The sequence below is a fragment of the Phyllobates terribilis genome, unplaced genomic scaffold (genome assembly GCF_046119375.1).
Source record: "Phyllobates terribilis strain yellow unplaced genomic scaffold, ASM4611937v1 Scaffold_9__5_contigs__length_417890890, whole genome shotgun sequence".
NCBI lineage: Eukaryota > Metazoa > Chordata > Amphibia > Anura > Dendrobatidae > Phyllobates > Phyllobates terribilis.
This window is the reverse complement of record NW_027362769.1, coordinates 371,324,217-371,340,499: the sequence shown is the minus strand read 5'-3', so window position 1 is coordinate 371,340,499 and position 16,283 is coordinate 371,324,217. Positions and strand designations below refer to the sequence as shown.

The 16,283-nt window shown below is 45.2% G+C and overlaps 1 protein-coding gene across 1 annotated transcript in view; it reads left to right on the top strand.

The window, feature by feature from the left end:
- LOC141162311 (uncharacterized) overlaps positions 1–7,874 on the top strand; it is a 59,377-nt gene extending 51,503 nt beyond the window's left edge. Inside the window, exon 3 of the mRNA XM_073648288.1 lies at positions 3,027–7,874. Within this exon, the coding sequence (XP_073504389.1) occupies positions 3,027–5,815 (2,789 nt within the window). The 3' untranslated portion in view covers positions 5,816–7,874. The remainder of the gene's footprint in view (positions 1–3,026) is intronic.
- Positions 7,875–16,283: the final 8,409 nt, after the last annotated feature.

The following is a 16,283-nucleotide window of genomic DNA, read 5'->3' as shown; positions in this document are numbered from 1 at the left end:
AACAGCAGTGGTTGCAGGTCTGCAGTTCGCAGATGCTGCAAGGGCTGTCTAGCCTGGGCCTTTTTTGAGACTGCAAAGGATGACCCAACTCACGTTATCTGCCAACTTTGTAAAAAACGACCCAGTAAAGGGAAAAATTGCAATTATTTGACTACTACATGAATGAACTGGCACATGCATGATCAACATGCGTTAGTCTAGGAATCTCAATGCGCCAAAAATATGGACTAGCCAGCCTCGCCAACCACAGGCACCCCATCAACCGCATCTGCTGCTTCTTCCTCTTCCATCACCGTGGCAAGTGTTCTCACACAGGTCTCCGGCCACAGGACCTCCACTTGTTTACCCGTACAACGGGGTCAGTGAAATCCCATCAGCTGTTACGGAGGCTGACAGGACTGCTGTTTTTGTTTCACCAAGCACACCACATCTTTCTCAATCCACCTTAACATCTCCGCCTGCACCTCACTCACAATCCAGAAGTTTATCGTGTTCACCCTACTCCACCCTCTCTCAGCACAGCAGCCAGCCCATGGTCCCGCAGTTGTGGTCACGTAAAAGATTGTTTCCTCCAACGCTTGCCAAAGCAAAGAGCTTGAACTCCACTATCTCCAAATATGTTGGCCACAAAAATGCTGCCTTTTCACCTAGTGGATTCAGATGCTTTCTGAAAGCTGATGGTCGTTGCACTCCTCCAGCACCAGTTGACCAGTCGCCATTACTTCTCTAAGCAAGCTGTGCCTGCGCTACACCAGTATGTTACAGACAACATCACCCATTCCTTGAAAAAATCTATGTCTCACATGGGTGCATTTCATCACAGACATCTGGACGAGCAAGCATGGCCAGGGGCGTTACATCTCACTGACTGGGCACTGGATGACTCTGGTGGCAGGTGGTGAAGGGGCTGCTCCACAAGTCTTGGAATCCCCAAGGCTTGCAGGACAGACTTCTGTATTGAACACTTCGTCCACTGCTTCTGCCTCCTCCAGCTCCTCCCTCAACCTATGTCTTAATAAGACACGCATTCCAACAGTGCAGAGAGAATCACCCCCACCTTCATACTAACTACGTAACCAGGGCTCACCGAAATCAGACAGTGTTGAAATTACCATGCCTTGGAGATCGCAGTCACACAGCTCAAAAGTTGTAGACAGCTATCCAGGCCGAGTTTGAGCAATGGCTGTCTCCACTGAACCTGCAGCCAGGGAAGGCCATGTGCGATAATGGTGTGAACCTGGTAGTGGCCCTACACCAGGGCAATCTCACACACGTGCCTTGCATAGCTCACGTCCTCAACCTGATGGTACAGCAATTTCTCCGCCACTATCCCTGCCTGGATGCGCTGCTGAAGAAAGCACAGTCGCTGTGTGCTCACTTCTGCAGTTTGCACCCCCCGTCGCTACAGAGGTCTTTCAGCTTACTGGTTACCCGGTTGGTATGCGGTGTGCCGACACAGTGGAATTCCACTCTGCTCATGTTTCAGCAACTGTGGCAGCAGCGAAAAGCCCTGGCGCAGTATCTCATTTTGTATAGCCTGGGCCAACACAGTATGGACATGGTGCAAATCACGCTTGTGGCAGAAGCAACTTCTGTGAGTCGTTTCACACATTTTTTAGACCAGCCTATGCACCAGCAGAACAGAGTACAAGTCTGACACTTAGTGAATGACTGGAGAGGATGGTGCAGCAGTAGTTTCTCCCACTCAATATCAATGCCATCAGGGGGATTTAGAGCCATTTGCATTTTGAGCTTCAAAAATGAAAGAGTGGCCTGAACTTGCCTGTCACGCTTTGGAGGTTTTGTCATGCCCAGCAGCCAGCATTCTCTCAGAAAGGGTCTTCAGCAATGCTGGTGGTCCCCTGAAAGTGTAAACTGCCTAACTTTCATCAAGATGAACAAGTCATGGATCTCCAATGACTATAGCACCCAAGTCGCAGACTGTGAAGATTAGGTGATGGTGTATTTTTTTATTGTGCTGCATTGATCTCACGTTATTGCAGTCTGTGACACCTTTGTCATGGCTTCTGTGTCTGCTGTTGATCTTACTAACAATTTTTTAAAATGTGGAGACTCCATGTTGGGTCTCCATCTGGTGGGTTGCCTGTAATGGAAGGGGTGTCAGAACCCCATTATACTATTTCTACTCTGAGGAAATTGATGCCACTTTAGTGGTGTCTGCCCCTAATTTTTATAAATGTTTGGACTCCAAGTTGGGTCTCCTTCATGTGTGTTGCCTGTAGATGTAGGGCTCCCAGACCGGCAGGCTTGCACTTACTTTCAGTCAACTACCTGTGTTACTATTCTTAAATTTTTCTAACAATAATAGTCAAATAAGCTGATATTTGTGCCACCTGAGTGTGGCTGAGCAGAAAAGCAGTTTAAGCTGTTGCATGAAACTTCACTTGAAAGCTGTAACTGCTGGCCCAGACCGTGATACCTCATGTATGGCCCATGCATGACTGCTGCTGTGCCATTACAAAATTTCTACTCTGGGTCAATTGATACCACTTTTCCTGGTGTCTGCCCCATATTTGAGCTGTTTTGCCAGCTTTTGAGACCCCCCGAAGGTGTTGTCTATGCGTTTGGTTTTGCCTCCTATTGAATTCAGTGGCGTTCGGATATGTTCGTCGAACCGTTTGAAGAATTGCTCGACGAACCTCGGAACATTTTAATATAATTTTTTTATATTATTGCAGAACATTTTCTATTTATACAAGGGATGTGAAAATTTTAATGCTCATATAAAATATGCTATCAATGACAAATGTTTTATTTGTTAACATCTGATGTTTGCACTTGGCAATGATCAGGAATGAACATTAGTAAAATTGATTCTTTGTGCAATCATCACATCATTGTAAATGACAATTTATTAAGTTATTAATAGAACATTGTTGCATACCTTACATTTTTTATGGAATTTTATACTTTTACTTTTTAGTACATTTTTAATTTTCATATTTGGATGACTATAATTTTTACATTTATTTTGTTCAAAAATACATCTGTATTATTCTTGGCAGATGATTGGACCAGCAGCTTTGGAGGACATCTGCTATCTCTAGATTTTAAAGCAGAGGATTGTAGCATCACACAAGATGCATCTGAAGAGCATGGCATCATCTCAGATATACCCTCAGCCCTTCATATCAAAAAACTATCATCTGATCCGTTTAAAGTACTATCTTATAATTCATCACAGACTTTTAAGCAAAATAAAAGTCACAGAAGTGTGGAAAATAAAAGAGGGCCCATAAGGAAGAAGACATTTTCATGCTCAGAATGTGAGAAATGTTTTACAGAAAAAGGGAATCTTGCTACGCATAGGAAAATTCACACAGGAGTGAAGCCATTTTCTTGCTCAGAATGTGGGAAATCTTTTGTTAAGAAAGCAAATCTTGTTGTACATGAGAGAATACACTCTGGAGAGAAGCCATTTTCATGTTCCGATTGTGGGAAATGTTTTAGAGATCAATCACAAATTATTAGACATAAGAAAATTCACACAGGAGTGAAGCCATATTCATGTTTGGAATGTGGGAAATATTTTACTAATAAATCTTATCTTATTATACATGAGAGAATTCACACAGGAGAGAAGCCATTCTCCTGCTCGGTATGTGGGAAACGTTTTACAGATAAATCAGTTCTTGTTATACATCAGAGAAATCACACAGGAGAGAAGACATTTTCATGTTCAGAATGTGGGAAATGTTTTACTATGAAATCACAACTTGTTAGACATCAGAAAATTCACACAGGAGAGAAGCCATTTTCATGTTCAGAATGTGGGAAACGTTTTACATATAAATCAAATCTTGTTAGACATGAGGGAATTCACACAGGAGTTTCATGCTCAGAATGTGGGAAATGTTTTACTATGAAATCACAACTTGTTAGACATGAGAGAATTCACACAGGAGAGAAGCCATTTTCATGTTCAGAATGTGGGAAATGTTTTACATATAAATCAACTCTTGTTATACATGAGAGAATTCACACAGGAGAGAAGCCATTTTCATGTTCAGAATGTGGGAAATGTTTTACATATAAATCAACTCTTGTTATACATGAGAGAATTCACACAGGAGAGAAGCCATTCTCATGCTCAGAATGTGGAAAGTATTTTAATTTCAAATGTCATCTTGAAATACATGAGAGAATTCACACAGGAGTGAGGCCATTTTCATGTTCAGAATGTGGGAAATGTTTTACTAAGAAATCTCATCTTCTTGTTCATGAGAGATCCCACACTGAAAAGAAGCCATTTTCATGTTCAAAAAGCGGGAAATGTTTTGCTAAAAAAATGGCTCTTGTTAGACACGAGATAACTCACAAAGGAAAGAAGACATTTGCTTGTTCCGAATGTGGAAAGTGTTTTAATTTCAAATGTCATCTTGAAATACATGAGAGAATTCACACAGGAGTGAGGCCATTTTCATGCTCAGAATGTGGGAAATGTTTTACTAAGAAATCTCATCTTGTTGTACATGAGAGAATTCACACTGGAGAGAAGCCATTTTCATGTTCAGAATGTGGAAAATCTTTTGCATATAAATCAGTTCTTGTTGCACATCAGGGAAATCACGCAGTAGAGAAGCCATTTTCATGTTCAAAATGTGGAAAAAAATTTACTTTAAAATCAGCTCTTCTTAGACATGAGATAATTCACACAGTAGAGAAGCCATTTTCATGTTCAGAATGTGGAAAATGTTTTGCAGATAAATCATCTCTTGTTATACATCAGAGAAATCACACAGGAGAGAAGCCATATTCATGTTCAGAATGTGGGAAATGTTTTAATAAGAAATCTCATCTTGTTATTCATGAGAGAATTCACACAGGAGAGAAGCCATATTCATGCTCAGAATGTGGGAAATGTTTTAATAAGAAATCTCATCTTGTTATACATGAGAGAATTCACACAGGAGAGAAGCCATTTTCATGCTCAGAATGTGGGAAATGTTTTACATATAAATCAATTCTTTTTGCACATCAGAGAATTCACACAGGAGAGAAGCCATTTTCATGTTCAGAATGTGGGAAATGTTTTACTAAGAAATCTTATCTTATTGTACATGAGAGAATTCACACAGGAGTGAAGCCATTTTCATGCTCAGAATGTGGGAAATGTTTTACAGATAAATCATCTCTTGTTACACATCAGAGAATTCACACAGGAGAGAAGCCATTTTCATGTTCAGAATGTGGGAAATGTTTTATTAAGAAATCTTATCTTATTATACATAAGAGAATTCACGCAGGAGAGAAAGCATTTTCATGCTTAGAATGTGGAAAATATTTTTCTATGAAAAGTAATCTTATTATACATGAGAGAAGCCACACTGGAGAGAAGCCATTTTCATGTTTAGAATGTGGGAAATGTTTTTCTCAGAAAATAAATCTTGTTGTACATGAGAGATGTCACACAGGAGAGAAGCCATTTTCATGTTCAGAATGTGGGAAATGTTTTACTGAGAAATCAACTCTTGTTGCACATCTGAGATGTCACACAGGAGAGAAGCCATTTTCATGTTCAGAATGTAGGAAATGTTTTACTAAGAAATCACAACTGGTAAGACATGAGATAATTCACACAGGAGAGAAGCCATTTTCATGTTCAGAATGTGGCAAAAGTTTTTCTTACAAATCAGTTCTTGTTAAACATGAGAGCATTCACACCGGAGTGAAGCCATTTTCATGTTCAGAATGTGGGAAATGTTTTAGTAACAAACCATATCTTGTTAGCCATCAGAGAACTCACAGTCGGAAGAAGCCATTTTCACCCCTTAGTGACCAAGCACAAATATGACATGTATCACTTTATTTGGTAAAAACTATTTTTTCAACATATTCCAGTTATCTCAGAATGTTTTTTTTTTCTGACACATTGTACTTTGTTATTATTAAATGTAAAGATAAAACAGATACCAAACATACGTGTTAGGACCAAAGTAAATTCAAATAATAAAAAATATTTCTTATTAAATAGATTAAAAGGACAAGTATATAGCCAACATAACAGAGACAGAGATACATAGTGGATGAACAACAAGGGAAAACTCCCCTAAAAATCAAGGGGCAACATAAAATGATGTACAATCACTGCAAATACCAATCTCTGTACAAATGATATATGTGCATGCATGTATATAATATGATAGGTAGGTAAAAAAAATGAATTCAGATATATAGATAACTAGATGGTGGCCCGATTCGAACGCATCGGGTATTCTAGAATAGGTATGCGGCCGACGGGGCGCAATTAGCAGAGCGGCGTTTAAATTTGGCGCCCAAATCGCTGATTGGTCGCGTTAGGCAACCGCGACTAATCAGCAAAGCGGTGTTTAAATTTGGCGGCAATATCAGTGATTGGTCGCGGGCAGCGGCCGCGACCAATCAGCAGAACGGTGTTTAACTTTAGCGCCAAGATCACTGATTGGTCGCGTGCGGAGAGCGCGACCAATCAGTGAATCTTATTGGTGAGGAGCGGGGAGCGGAACCGTCTTGGTGAGGACCGGGGAGCGGCGCTGCCTGTGCGGCTACTTCCGCTGCGAGAACCCGGGACATGAGCGGGCGCTCGCAGCAGAAGTATCCCGACCTGCAGCGCCGCTCCAAGGTCCTCCCTTCCGCATGGATGTCAGCGACGCCGGCGGTCCTTCCGCTGCTACCGGCCGGGACATGAGCGCTCCGCGGTGCTCATCTCCCGGCTGCAACGCCGCTGAGCTCCGTCCTGCAGATGAGCCGCTAACGGCCGCCATCTTTTTTCTGAAATCCCGCGGCGCTGATTGGCCGCTGCAGGACCAATGAGCGACGCGGGATTTCCTGAACAGACAGACAGACAGACAGACAGACGGGATAAGACAATTATATAGTCGATTCACATTCATGTGACATAAGTAATAGGTAAAAAAGATTAATTCAAGCACAAAGATAATATCATATCATAGATTGGAGTGCCAACAAAGATAACTCCCCAGAAATATCACATAAAGTGAAAATAGTTCATACAGCAGTATAGACATGATGAGAGTCACCCACAAAACACCCGACGTGGACATGATGAGAGTCACCCACAAAACACCCGGCGTGCGTTTCACCAATGCTTTGTCATCGGTGGCTGATGGGGATATTAGGCTGAGTATACAAAGGATAAGTGGCCAATTAGGGATAGGTCAATCAGAAAGTATGACATGACAGTCACACGAGTTTTATAGTAATTTTTGAAAATTTTAGCGATTTTTTTTTTATAAAAGTGATGTTTTATGGTAATTATATGATGTGGTGCCAAAGCCGGTGAATTGATCACATGACCGGACCCAAATACTGAGTTATGGCGCAGAAACAACTGAAATACGCATGCGCGTCTCAGAGTCAACAGGATTGGTCGGTACAGCGGTCATGTGACCATCACATCATTTTGGGCTGTACGTACCAAATGGCAGAGGAGGGGCTGGTAAGAGGCAGAGAGTTTATGGGAGTATATGAAAGTGGACAGCAAATACAGATGAGAAGAAAGAGAAAAAAGAAACAGAAAAGAGAAAAAGAATGCATGTGTCATGTAGAAGGAAAATGATAACACCAAAATAAATGGAAAATGATGCAAACAATTAATTATGTATATGAAGCACAAATAGAAAAAAAAGACAAGTACATATATATAATACTGTCTGCAATATAAGAATCACTTATAGTATGTGAAAGAAATACATTTATTTGAAATATATGTGCATATATAAAAATACATGAATAAAAATAATGTGAAAGACAGATGACGTGAAGGAGTGTTATTTTGTGCATAAATAATGAGTAATAAAAGTGCATAGATATGTGGACATGTAATCTATTTGAGTGTATGTTTATACAAACAGGTGTACATAAAGGTAAGGATGTGAGTGCAAAAATGTGTGCAGAGGAAAAAAAAATTTATGGTAAAACATAAACAATAAAAACATTATAATGCAAAAAAAAAATTATAGAAATAAAAAAATCAATAATACACAAAAATTAAGAATGCAATAAATACAATTAGGCTGTGTGCCCATGATGCGTTTTTAATGCATTTCTGCAGCGTTTTTGCAGCTGCGGAAACGCATTAAAAACGCATGGTAGAAGGGCAGCAATGTTCCCCAATGATAATCCGCATGTGCTGTGCACATGCTTCGGAAATTTCCGCTGCAGATTATCATTGCGGAAAAAAACGCAGCACTACCAATTATTTTGCGGAAGTGCTGCGTTTTCGCCGCCATTGACTTGCATTAGAACGTGCCAATTCCACAAGACTGCATCTGTACTTGCGTAATTGGCGCGTTTTAATGTGCGGATGGTACCCGGGTGTGGAGGACAGGAGACTCTCCTCCACACCCAGGTACCATTAAAAAAGTGGTAAAGAATAAAATAAAAAATAAATGTATATTTACCTTCTGGCGGCCCGCGCTGCACTCCTCCTTGCTTCCCGGCACTTCGCGGTGGATTGAAGGACCTGCGCTGACGTCAGAGTCATGTGACGGGTCACGTGACGCTGACGTCGGCAGGTCTTTCAATCCACCGCTGCCGGCAGCCGGGACCGAGCGAAGCAAGCCAGCGCGGGCCATCGGAAGTATATATTTATTTTTTTATTTTTAACCACTCTCTCGGGTCACACTATATAAATCCATGCCGTTTGCATGAATTTATATAGTGTGACCTAGTTGTCACAAGCACTTTCCAAGTGATGCTAATCGCTTGGGAAGCGCTTGTCAACCCGCATGCAGAAATGCATGTGAAGAACGCTTCACATCCGCATGTCCCTGGCAGGAAAACACATGTACAATCCGCATGTACAATCCACATGTACAATCCGCATGTACAATCCGCATGTACAATCCGCATGTACAATCCGCATGTACAATCCGCATGTATAATCCACATGCGTTTTTTTCTGTCAGGGAGATGCAGAAACGCTCAGGAAAAAATCCTGAGCATTTCTGCATCGTGGGCACATAGCCTTCATGAAGAAAAAATATTTGAAAATAAAAATGGACAAAAGAAGGTATATAAATATGTGTGCCACGGGAGGAAAGTGAAGTGGCAGAGTGCCAATAATTTTATGCTCAAAGTTAAACTAATGAAGAGGAAGAATGGAGGGGGGAGGGGGGATATTATAAATTGGGAGGAGGGAAAGGGAAAAAGGATGAGGGGGAAGGAAATATGGGAGTGGTGTGTAGGACAAATTAAAAATACACAAATAAAAAAATGTGAAATACTAAATATGACAAAACGTAACAGTGCAAAGGAGAAGAAGAAAAGAAAAGGTGGTGGTGGGAAATACCAAGAGGGAAATATACTGTCACGATTCTGCCTATCCGTGTGTCTGGAAGCAGTAACAGTCCAGCCGTCCAATATAGGGCAGGGGCTTACTCCATGTGTCTGCTACTCGAGTCATTACCTGGCTAATTAGCAGGCTCCAATTAGTGCCATTTCTAGTTTAGCTCAAGTGGCGTGTGCTTGCTCTGTACTGTGCTCCTGTATTTGATCTTTGTTGCCCACTTTAAAGTATCTGAGTGAACGTATCTTTGAGTGAATATAATTCCTCAAAAACAAAGTGAGTGGTGTCTCTTGATTTCATGAGTGTAGTTTTCCTGCTGAACATTGCTTCCGGTCCTTGAAGGTGTGATAACTTGTGAGCTGTGCTAAAGTCAGAGGTGCCTGCAGTACTTTACTCTCATCAGGACTTTGAAATCTTATCTCATGAGTTACTAAAGAAAATAAAGTGGTGACTGTAGATGGAACTGTATTTTCTTGGTAATTTTCTAGAGAAGAGTCATTAAAAGGCAACTGTTTGTGTTGAAGGATATCTCTTTGCAGTCTGCAAGAGCCAGTATAAGGCTATGTGCCCACGATGCAGAAATGAAGCAGAAAATTTCTGCAGCATTTCTGCATCTCCCTGGCAGAAAAAAACGCATGCAGATTGTGCATGCGTTTTTCCTGCAGAATACATGCGGATCCACATGCGGGTTCACATGCGTTTCCGCATGCAGATTGACAAGCGCTTTACAGGCGATAGCATCACTTGGAAAGTGCTTGACAACTAGGTCACACTGTATAAATCCATGCAAACAGCATGGATTTATACAGTGTGAACCGTAAAAATTAAAACAAATAAAGCTATACTCACCCCCGAGGCCCCGGCGTGGCTGCAGCGCTGCTTCCTGGCTGGTTCCCGGCTGCCGGCATATCGCGAGACAGAGCGGTGAAGGGCCTGCGGTCACATGACTGTGACGTCACTGAAGGTCCTTCAGCGCTGCTGGCATTCAGAGAGAAGACGCCGGACAGGTGAATATAAACTTTATTTGTTATTTTATTCTTTTTTTACAGGTACAATGGTACCCAGGTCTGGATGAGAGTCTCCTCTCCTCCAGAACTGGGTACCATCCGCACATAGAGACGCATAGAAGCCGCTTGTAAAAATGTACAGTCACGGTTTCTGTGCGTCTCAATGCAAGTCAATGGCGGGAGTTCCGCTGCACTTCCGCAAAATTAAATGACATGCTGCGGATTTTTGTACGTAGCATAAACGCTGCGGAAAAATCTGCAGCATGTGCATAGAACATGCGGAATCCCCTTGGGGACCATGGGGTGCGGATTACCTAGCGTTTTACAAGCGTTTCCGCTGCGGAAATTCCGCAGCATAAACGCTTGAAAAACGCTACGTGGGCACACAGCCTGACAGTGTAATCAGATTTATTATCCAAAATACCTTTTTTCACGTAAAGAGTGTCCAACATCTTAGAGCCATTAATATGTCATGACCTTCTGGGTATGCTTCAAGCTCGGGAAAGTTACCTAATATCTGCTCTTTCAGTCTATTTGAGTGAATATTGGCTTTCATTTTTCCAAGTCGTTCCAATCTTCTGTTATAAAAATGCTTCAGTTCACTAAGTTTAAAAACTATAGTCCAATCTTCACTCGCTAAACTCGATTCAATAAAGGCCATGAGCTCTGCCATCACGCTCTTATGTATTCCTGTCTGCCAATCAAACTAGGAATAAGAACTTTGCATTTCTCTTGTATAAGCTAGTGAGGCACTGAGCAAGATATACAGCATCCATAGCAATCATGTCCCCTTGAGTCAACTTTGCTATAAGAGCATCCTCCTTCAGGTTAGCAGCACACATCCTTACTTGACTGTCAACTTTAAAAGTTGTGACTCGTGAAAGAGGCTTGTTCCTCATCTCGGTATTGTCATTATTACAAAAACAGCATACTTTTTCCTTTGTGGTTTGGCTACATGGGAATCTGCGAGTGCAACGACTTGTTGAAGGCTGACTATCAACATCCACTTCTAACTGGTTTGAACTGTCTCCTTCTGATGAACAAACCAAGTTATTTCTCTTCTCCCAACGTTGGGTTGTGCGATCAACCTGCCATTGATTGTAATGCAAGTTACATTTTCTGTGAAACTTTGCTTTTTTTCTTTAAGAGTTTCTTTTAAGCCACTACCATCATCCAATCTTTGCAGTGATCCAATTTCTGAAGGAAGACTCTCTACAGCTTGAAGATCTAAAAGATTCATCTCAACAGACTCAGATCATACCCAGCTGCCGCATCCTGTGTTTCCCACTCAGAAGGACAAGAGAGTTTCTCACTGTTCATTGTCTGGCAAAAGATGCACTGCTTGCAGTTTGTTTCAGAGTCAGGATGAGCACTTCAACCAACTTAAATCTTCTTTTCATCTTTAACCCCTTAACAACATTAGATGTACTAATACGCGTCTGTGCCCTGGGACTTAAGAGCCAGACCCGTATTAGTAAGTCATCGCGATTGCGCGTGCACACAGGCTGTGCGGGCGCGATCGCTGCCGGGTGTCAGCTGATTATCACAGCTGACACCCGGTACTATGTGCAGGGAGCGGTCCCGCACCGCTCCCGGCACATTAACCCCCGCAATGCTGCGATCGAAGTCGATCGCAGCATTGCGGTGGCAAGGGGAGGTGATCGGTATACTCACCTCCTCTTCCAGCCTCCAGCGCTGTCTGCCGCGGCTTCCCGGGTGTTGCCATGACGACCCGATGTCGTCATGACAACATCCGGGTCACCAGACAGCAGTAAGATTGTTTGGACATGCGCAGTGCATGACAAAACAATCTTTACACTGTGCAGCGCTGACTGCCTGCATGGCACAGGGATCGTGCTCCATCCCTATGCTGTGCAGGCGATCAGAATAAAAAAAGTGAAAGTCCCAGAGTGGGACAAAGTAAAAAAGTGTAAAAACTCCCAGAAAGTGAAAAAAAAAATAAATAAAAATTGTAAAAATATAAAAAAAAAATAAAAAAAATAATCCACTAAAAATAAAAATATAATGTACCCATCAATAAATATTATTATGAAAAAAAAGCAAACAAACAATAAAAGTACACATATTTGGTATCGCCGCGTCCGTAACGACCTGACCTAGAAAACTGTTCCACTAATTAACCCCTTCAGTGAACACGGTAAAAAAAATAAATAAAAAACGAAGCAAAAACAATGCTTTATTGTAGCGCTGGCGTCCCTGCCCTCTGCTAGGCAGGGACGCTGCTCCCCTCACCGCTCTGCTCCGTGCCCGGCGTCCTCTCCCCGCTCTGCTGTCAGCGCGCGCTCCTTCCCGGCGTCCTCCTCCCGCTCTGCTCTCAGCGCGCGCTCCTTCCCGGCCCCTGTGCTTAGGGCGCGCGCGCGCGCGCTCCCCTCCTCTTAAAGGGGCCGCGCGCGCCGTCCTAAGGAGTCCCCGGCCAATGGCCGGAGGACTTCATCATATATAAGGCACCTCCTCCAAAATGGAGGTGCCCGAGCAATGTTGTTTGCACCTGTGTCTCACCTGTGCTTCAGCCCTCAGGTCCCGTTGCCAGTTACCTGCCAGTTACCTGCCAGTTTCCTGCCAGTTTCCTGCTAGTTACCTGCCTGATTCCTGCCTGAATACTTGTTACCTGCCTGCCTGCCTGAGGTCCGACGGTCTGCCTTACAACTCCGGTCAGTCTGTCTAAGGACCAACTTGTCCGCTCACCTGGGAGCGCACATCAGCTACCTGCCTGCTTGCCTGAGGTCCGACGGTCTGCCTTACAACTCCGGTCAGTCTGTCTATGGACCAGCTTGCCCGCTCACCTGGGAGCGCTTCTCCGCTACCTGCCTGCTTGCCAGCCCGGAGGCTCCGTTGTCACGTGCTGTGACCACCAGCTATCTCAGAGACTCTTGCCCGCTCACCTGGGAGCGCATCTCCGTTACCTGCCTGCTTGCCAGCCCGGAGGTCCCGTTGTCACGTGCGGTGACCACCAGCTATTCCAGAGACTCTTGCCCGCTCACCTGGGAGCGCTTCTCCGTTACCTACCTGCCTGCCAGCCCGGAGGTTCCGCCGTCACGTGCCGTGACCACCTGCTATTCCAGAGACTCTCGCTTGCTCACCTGGGAGCACACATCTACCATCTGCCTGCTAGCCTACCCGGAGGCTCCGCCATCACAGGTCGTACCTACCCCTTACCCAGAGACTGCCCTGATCACTTGCCGTAACTCCCTGTCCGTTCACCCAGAGACTGCCACCCGCTCCCTTACAAGGGCCGCCCCCTTGTATAGTAGCTCAGAGGTTCCGCCTCCCGGACCCGTTACAGTTTGCTCGGGCCATGGAACCCGGTGGCACCCAAGCTCCCTCGCTCTCGGACCTCTGTCTTGAACTGTCCCGTCAGAGGTCCCAACAGGAGGCCATCCTGGGTCACCTGCGGAATGTTAATACTCGCCTGAACACTCTGTCTGATCCACCAACAACCTCCGCCAGTGCCATATCTTGCAATCCGGCAGCTCCGCTGCCCACTAATACTATGGTATCCTACCCCGGACCCCGGCTCTCTGCACCTCCTCGCTTCGGAGGCGACCCCGTCCAGGCTCGGGGCTTCATAAATCAGTGCACCCTGCACTTTGAACTTTTGTCCCATCAGTTTAATTCCGACCGGGCCAAAATTGCCTTTATCATGTCCCATCTCACCGGGGAGGCCCTGGCCTGGCTAAATCTTCTATGGGAGAGAGGAGACCCCCTGGTGTCCAACTTGCCTGCTTTTCTCTCGGCTTTCCGGAAAGTCTTCGACGAACCCGGACGGAAGACCTCATCCGCATCCTCTCTGCTACGCCTCCGTCAGGAGGGTCTCACCGTGGGCCAATATGCCATACGGTTCCGCACCCTTGCCTCGGAGCTGGCCTGGGATAACGACGCTCTGGTATCCGTCTTCTGGGAGGGTCTGTCCGGTCGTATTAAAGATGAACTTGCTGGTCGGGACATTCCTACCTCTCTCGATGATCTAATAACCCTTGCCACCCGGATTGACCTACGGTTCCAGGAGCGTGCCAAAGAGGTCACCCGTGAGAGAAGGATTCCACGTTTAGCTCCTACTTTCCAGAAACCCGTCATTCCCTCCATCTCTCCCCAGGTACACTCTCCTGAGCCTATGCAGGTCGACCAGACCAAGATGGTCAAAACCCGTCAGGACTCACGCCGTGCCGAGGGGAGCTGCTTCTACTGTGGCAGTAAGGAGCACCGGATCCGTGCCTGCCCGGAGAGGTCGGGAAACGCCTGTGTCTAGGTTCGCTCAGAGAGGTCCACCTAGACAAGAATAAATCCTCTCCATCCCTGCTGTTGTCAGTTTCGATCATCTACGGGGAGAACCGTTATTTCGAACTAGCCCAACTTGACTCTGGAGCAGCCGGGAACCTTATTTCACAGTCCCTGGTTGAGAAATACCGCATCCCCACCAAACCTCTGGCTGTACCCTTGTCTGTTGCTGCCGTGGATGGGGGCCTCTTACCTCGCCCCATTCAACTCATCACCGAATCCATTACCCTGCAGGTGGGAATGCTGCATTCTGAAAGTATCTCCTTTCATGTTCTGCCTGGACTCTCTCACGCCCTCTTGCTAGGTCTGCCCTGGCTCCAGAGACATGCACCCGTGCTAGACTGGCAAACCGGAGAGGTCCTTCGCTGGGGACAAGACTGTCATAAAACCTGCCTGGTTCCCGTCCATCCCGTCCGTCCCTCTCCTACCCCAGCTAATCTACCTGGACTTCCGATTCCTTATTGGTCTTATGCAGATGTCTTTAATAAAAAGGAGGCAGAGACATTACCACCACATAGACCATACGACTGTCCCATCGATCTGCTACCCGGTACTACTCCTCCCCGTGGGCGTATCTATCCTTTATCCGCTGCTGAGACCCGGTCAATGTCCGAATATATTGAGGAGAATCTGGCCAGAGGATTCATCCGGAAATCTACCTCCCCGGCGGGAGCAGGCTTCTTTTTCGTCAAAAAGAAGGACGGCTCTCTCCGTCCCTGTATAGACTATAGAGGCCTAAACCTGATCACGGTGAAGAATAAGTACCCCCTTCCGCTCATTCCAGAATTATTTGATCGCCTGAGGGGGGCTAGGATCTTCACCAAACTGGACCTTCGTGGGGCGTACAACCTGGTTCGTATTCGTCAGGGGGATGAATGGAAGACGGCATTCAACACCCGGGACGGCCACTATGAATACCTGGTAATGCCCTTTGGTCTCTGTAACGCTCCTGCCGTCTTTCAAGAGTTGGTCAATGACATCTTCCGGGACCTTCTCTACTCCTGCGTAGTGGTGTACCTGGACGACATCTTGGTCTTCTCTCCGGATCTCCAGACTCACCGGAGGGACGTTCGTCAGGTCCTGCTCAGGCTAAGGCAGAACCATCTCTACGCTAAATTTGAGAAGTGCCTCTTTGAGCAGACCTCGCTTCCGTTTCTGGGCTACATTATCTCTCAGACCGGCCTACAAATGGATCCTGAGAAACTGTCTGCCATCGAGAAATGGCCCCGACCGGAGGGGTTGAAGGCCATTCAGCGATTCCTGGGCTTCGCCAACTACTACCGCCTCTTCATACCACACTTCTCTTCCCGGACGGCCCCAATTTCTGCGCTCACCCGTAAAGGTACTAATCCCAAAGAGTGGCCACCCGAAGCAGAGGAGGCCTTTCTTTCCCTTAAACAGGCCTTCTCTTCTGCCCCGGTGCTGCATCGCCCAGATGGCAACAAACAATTCTTCCTGGAAGTTGACGCCTCCTCCTCTGGAGCCGGAGCGGTACTTACTCAAAAATCATCTTCCGGGAGGATGGTAACTTGTGGCTTCTTCTCTAAACTCTTCTCCTCCTCTGAGCGCAACTATTCCATAGGAGACCGAGAGTTATTGGCCATCAAACTGGCATTGGAGGAGTGGCGTTACCTGCTCGAGGGGGCTCTTCACCCAGTAATAATTTACAC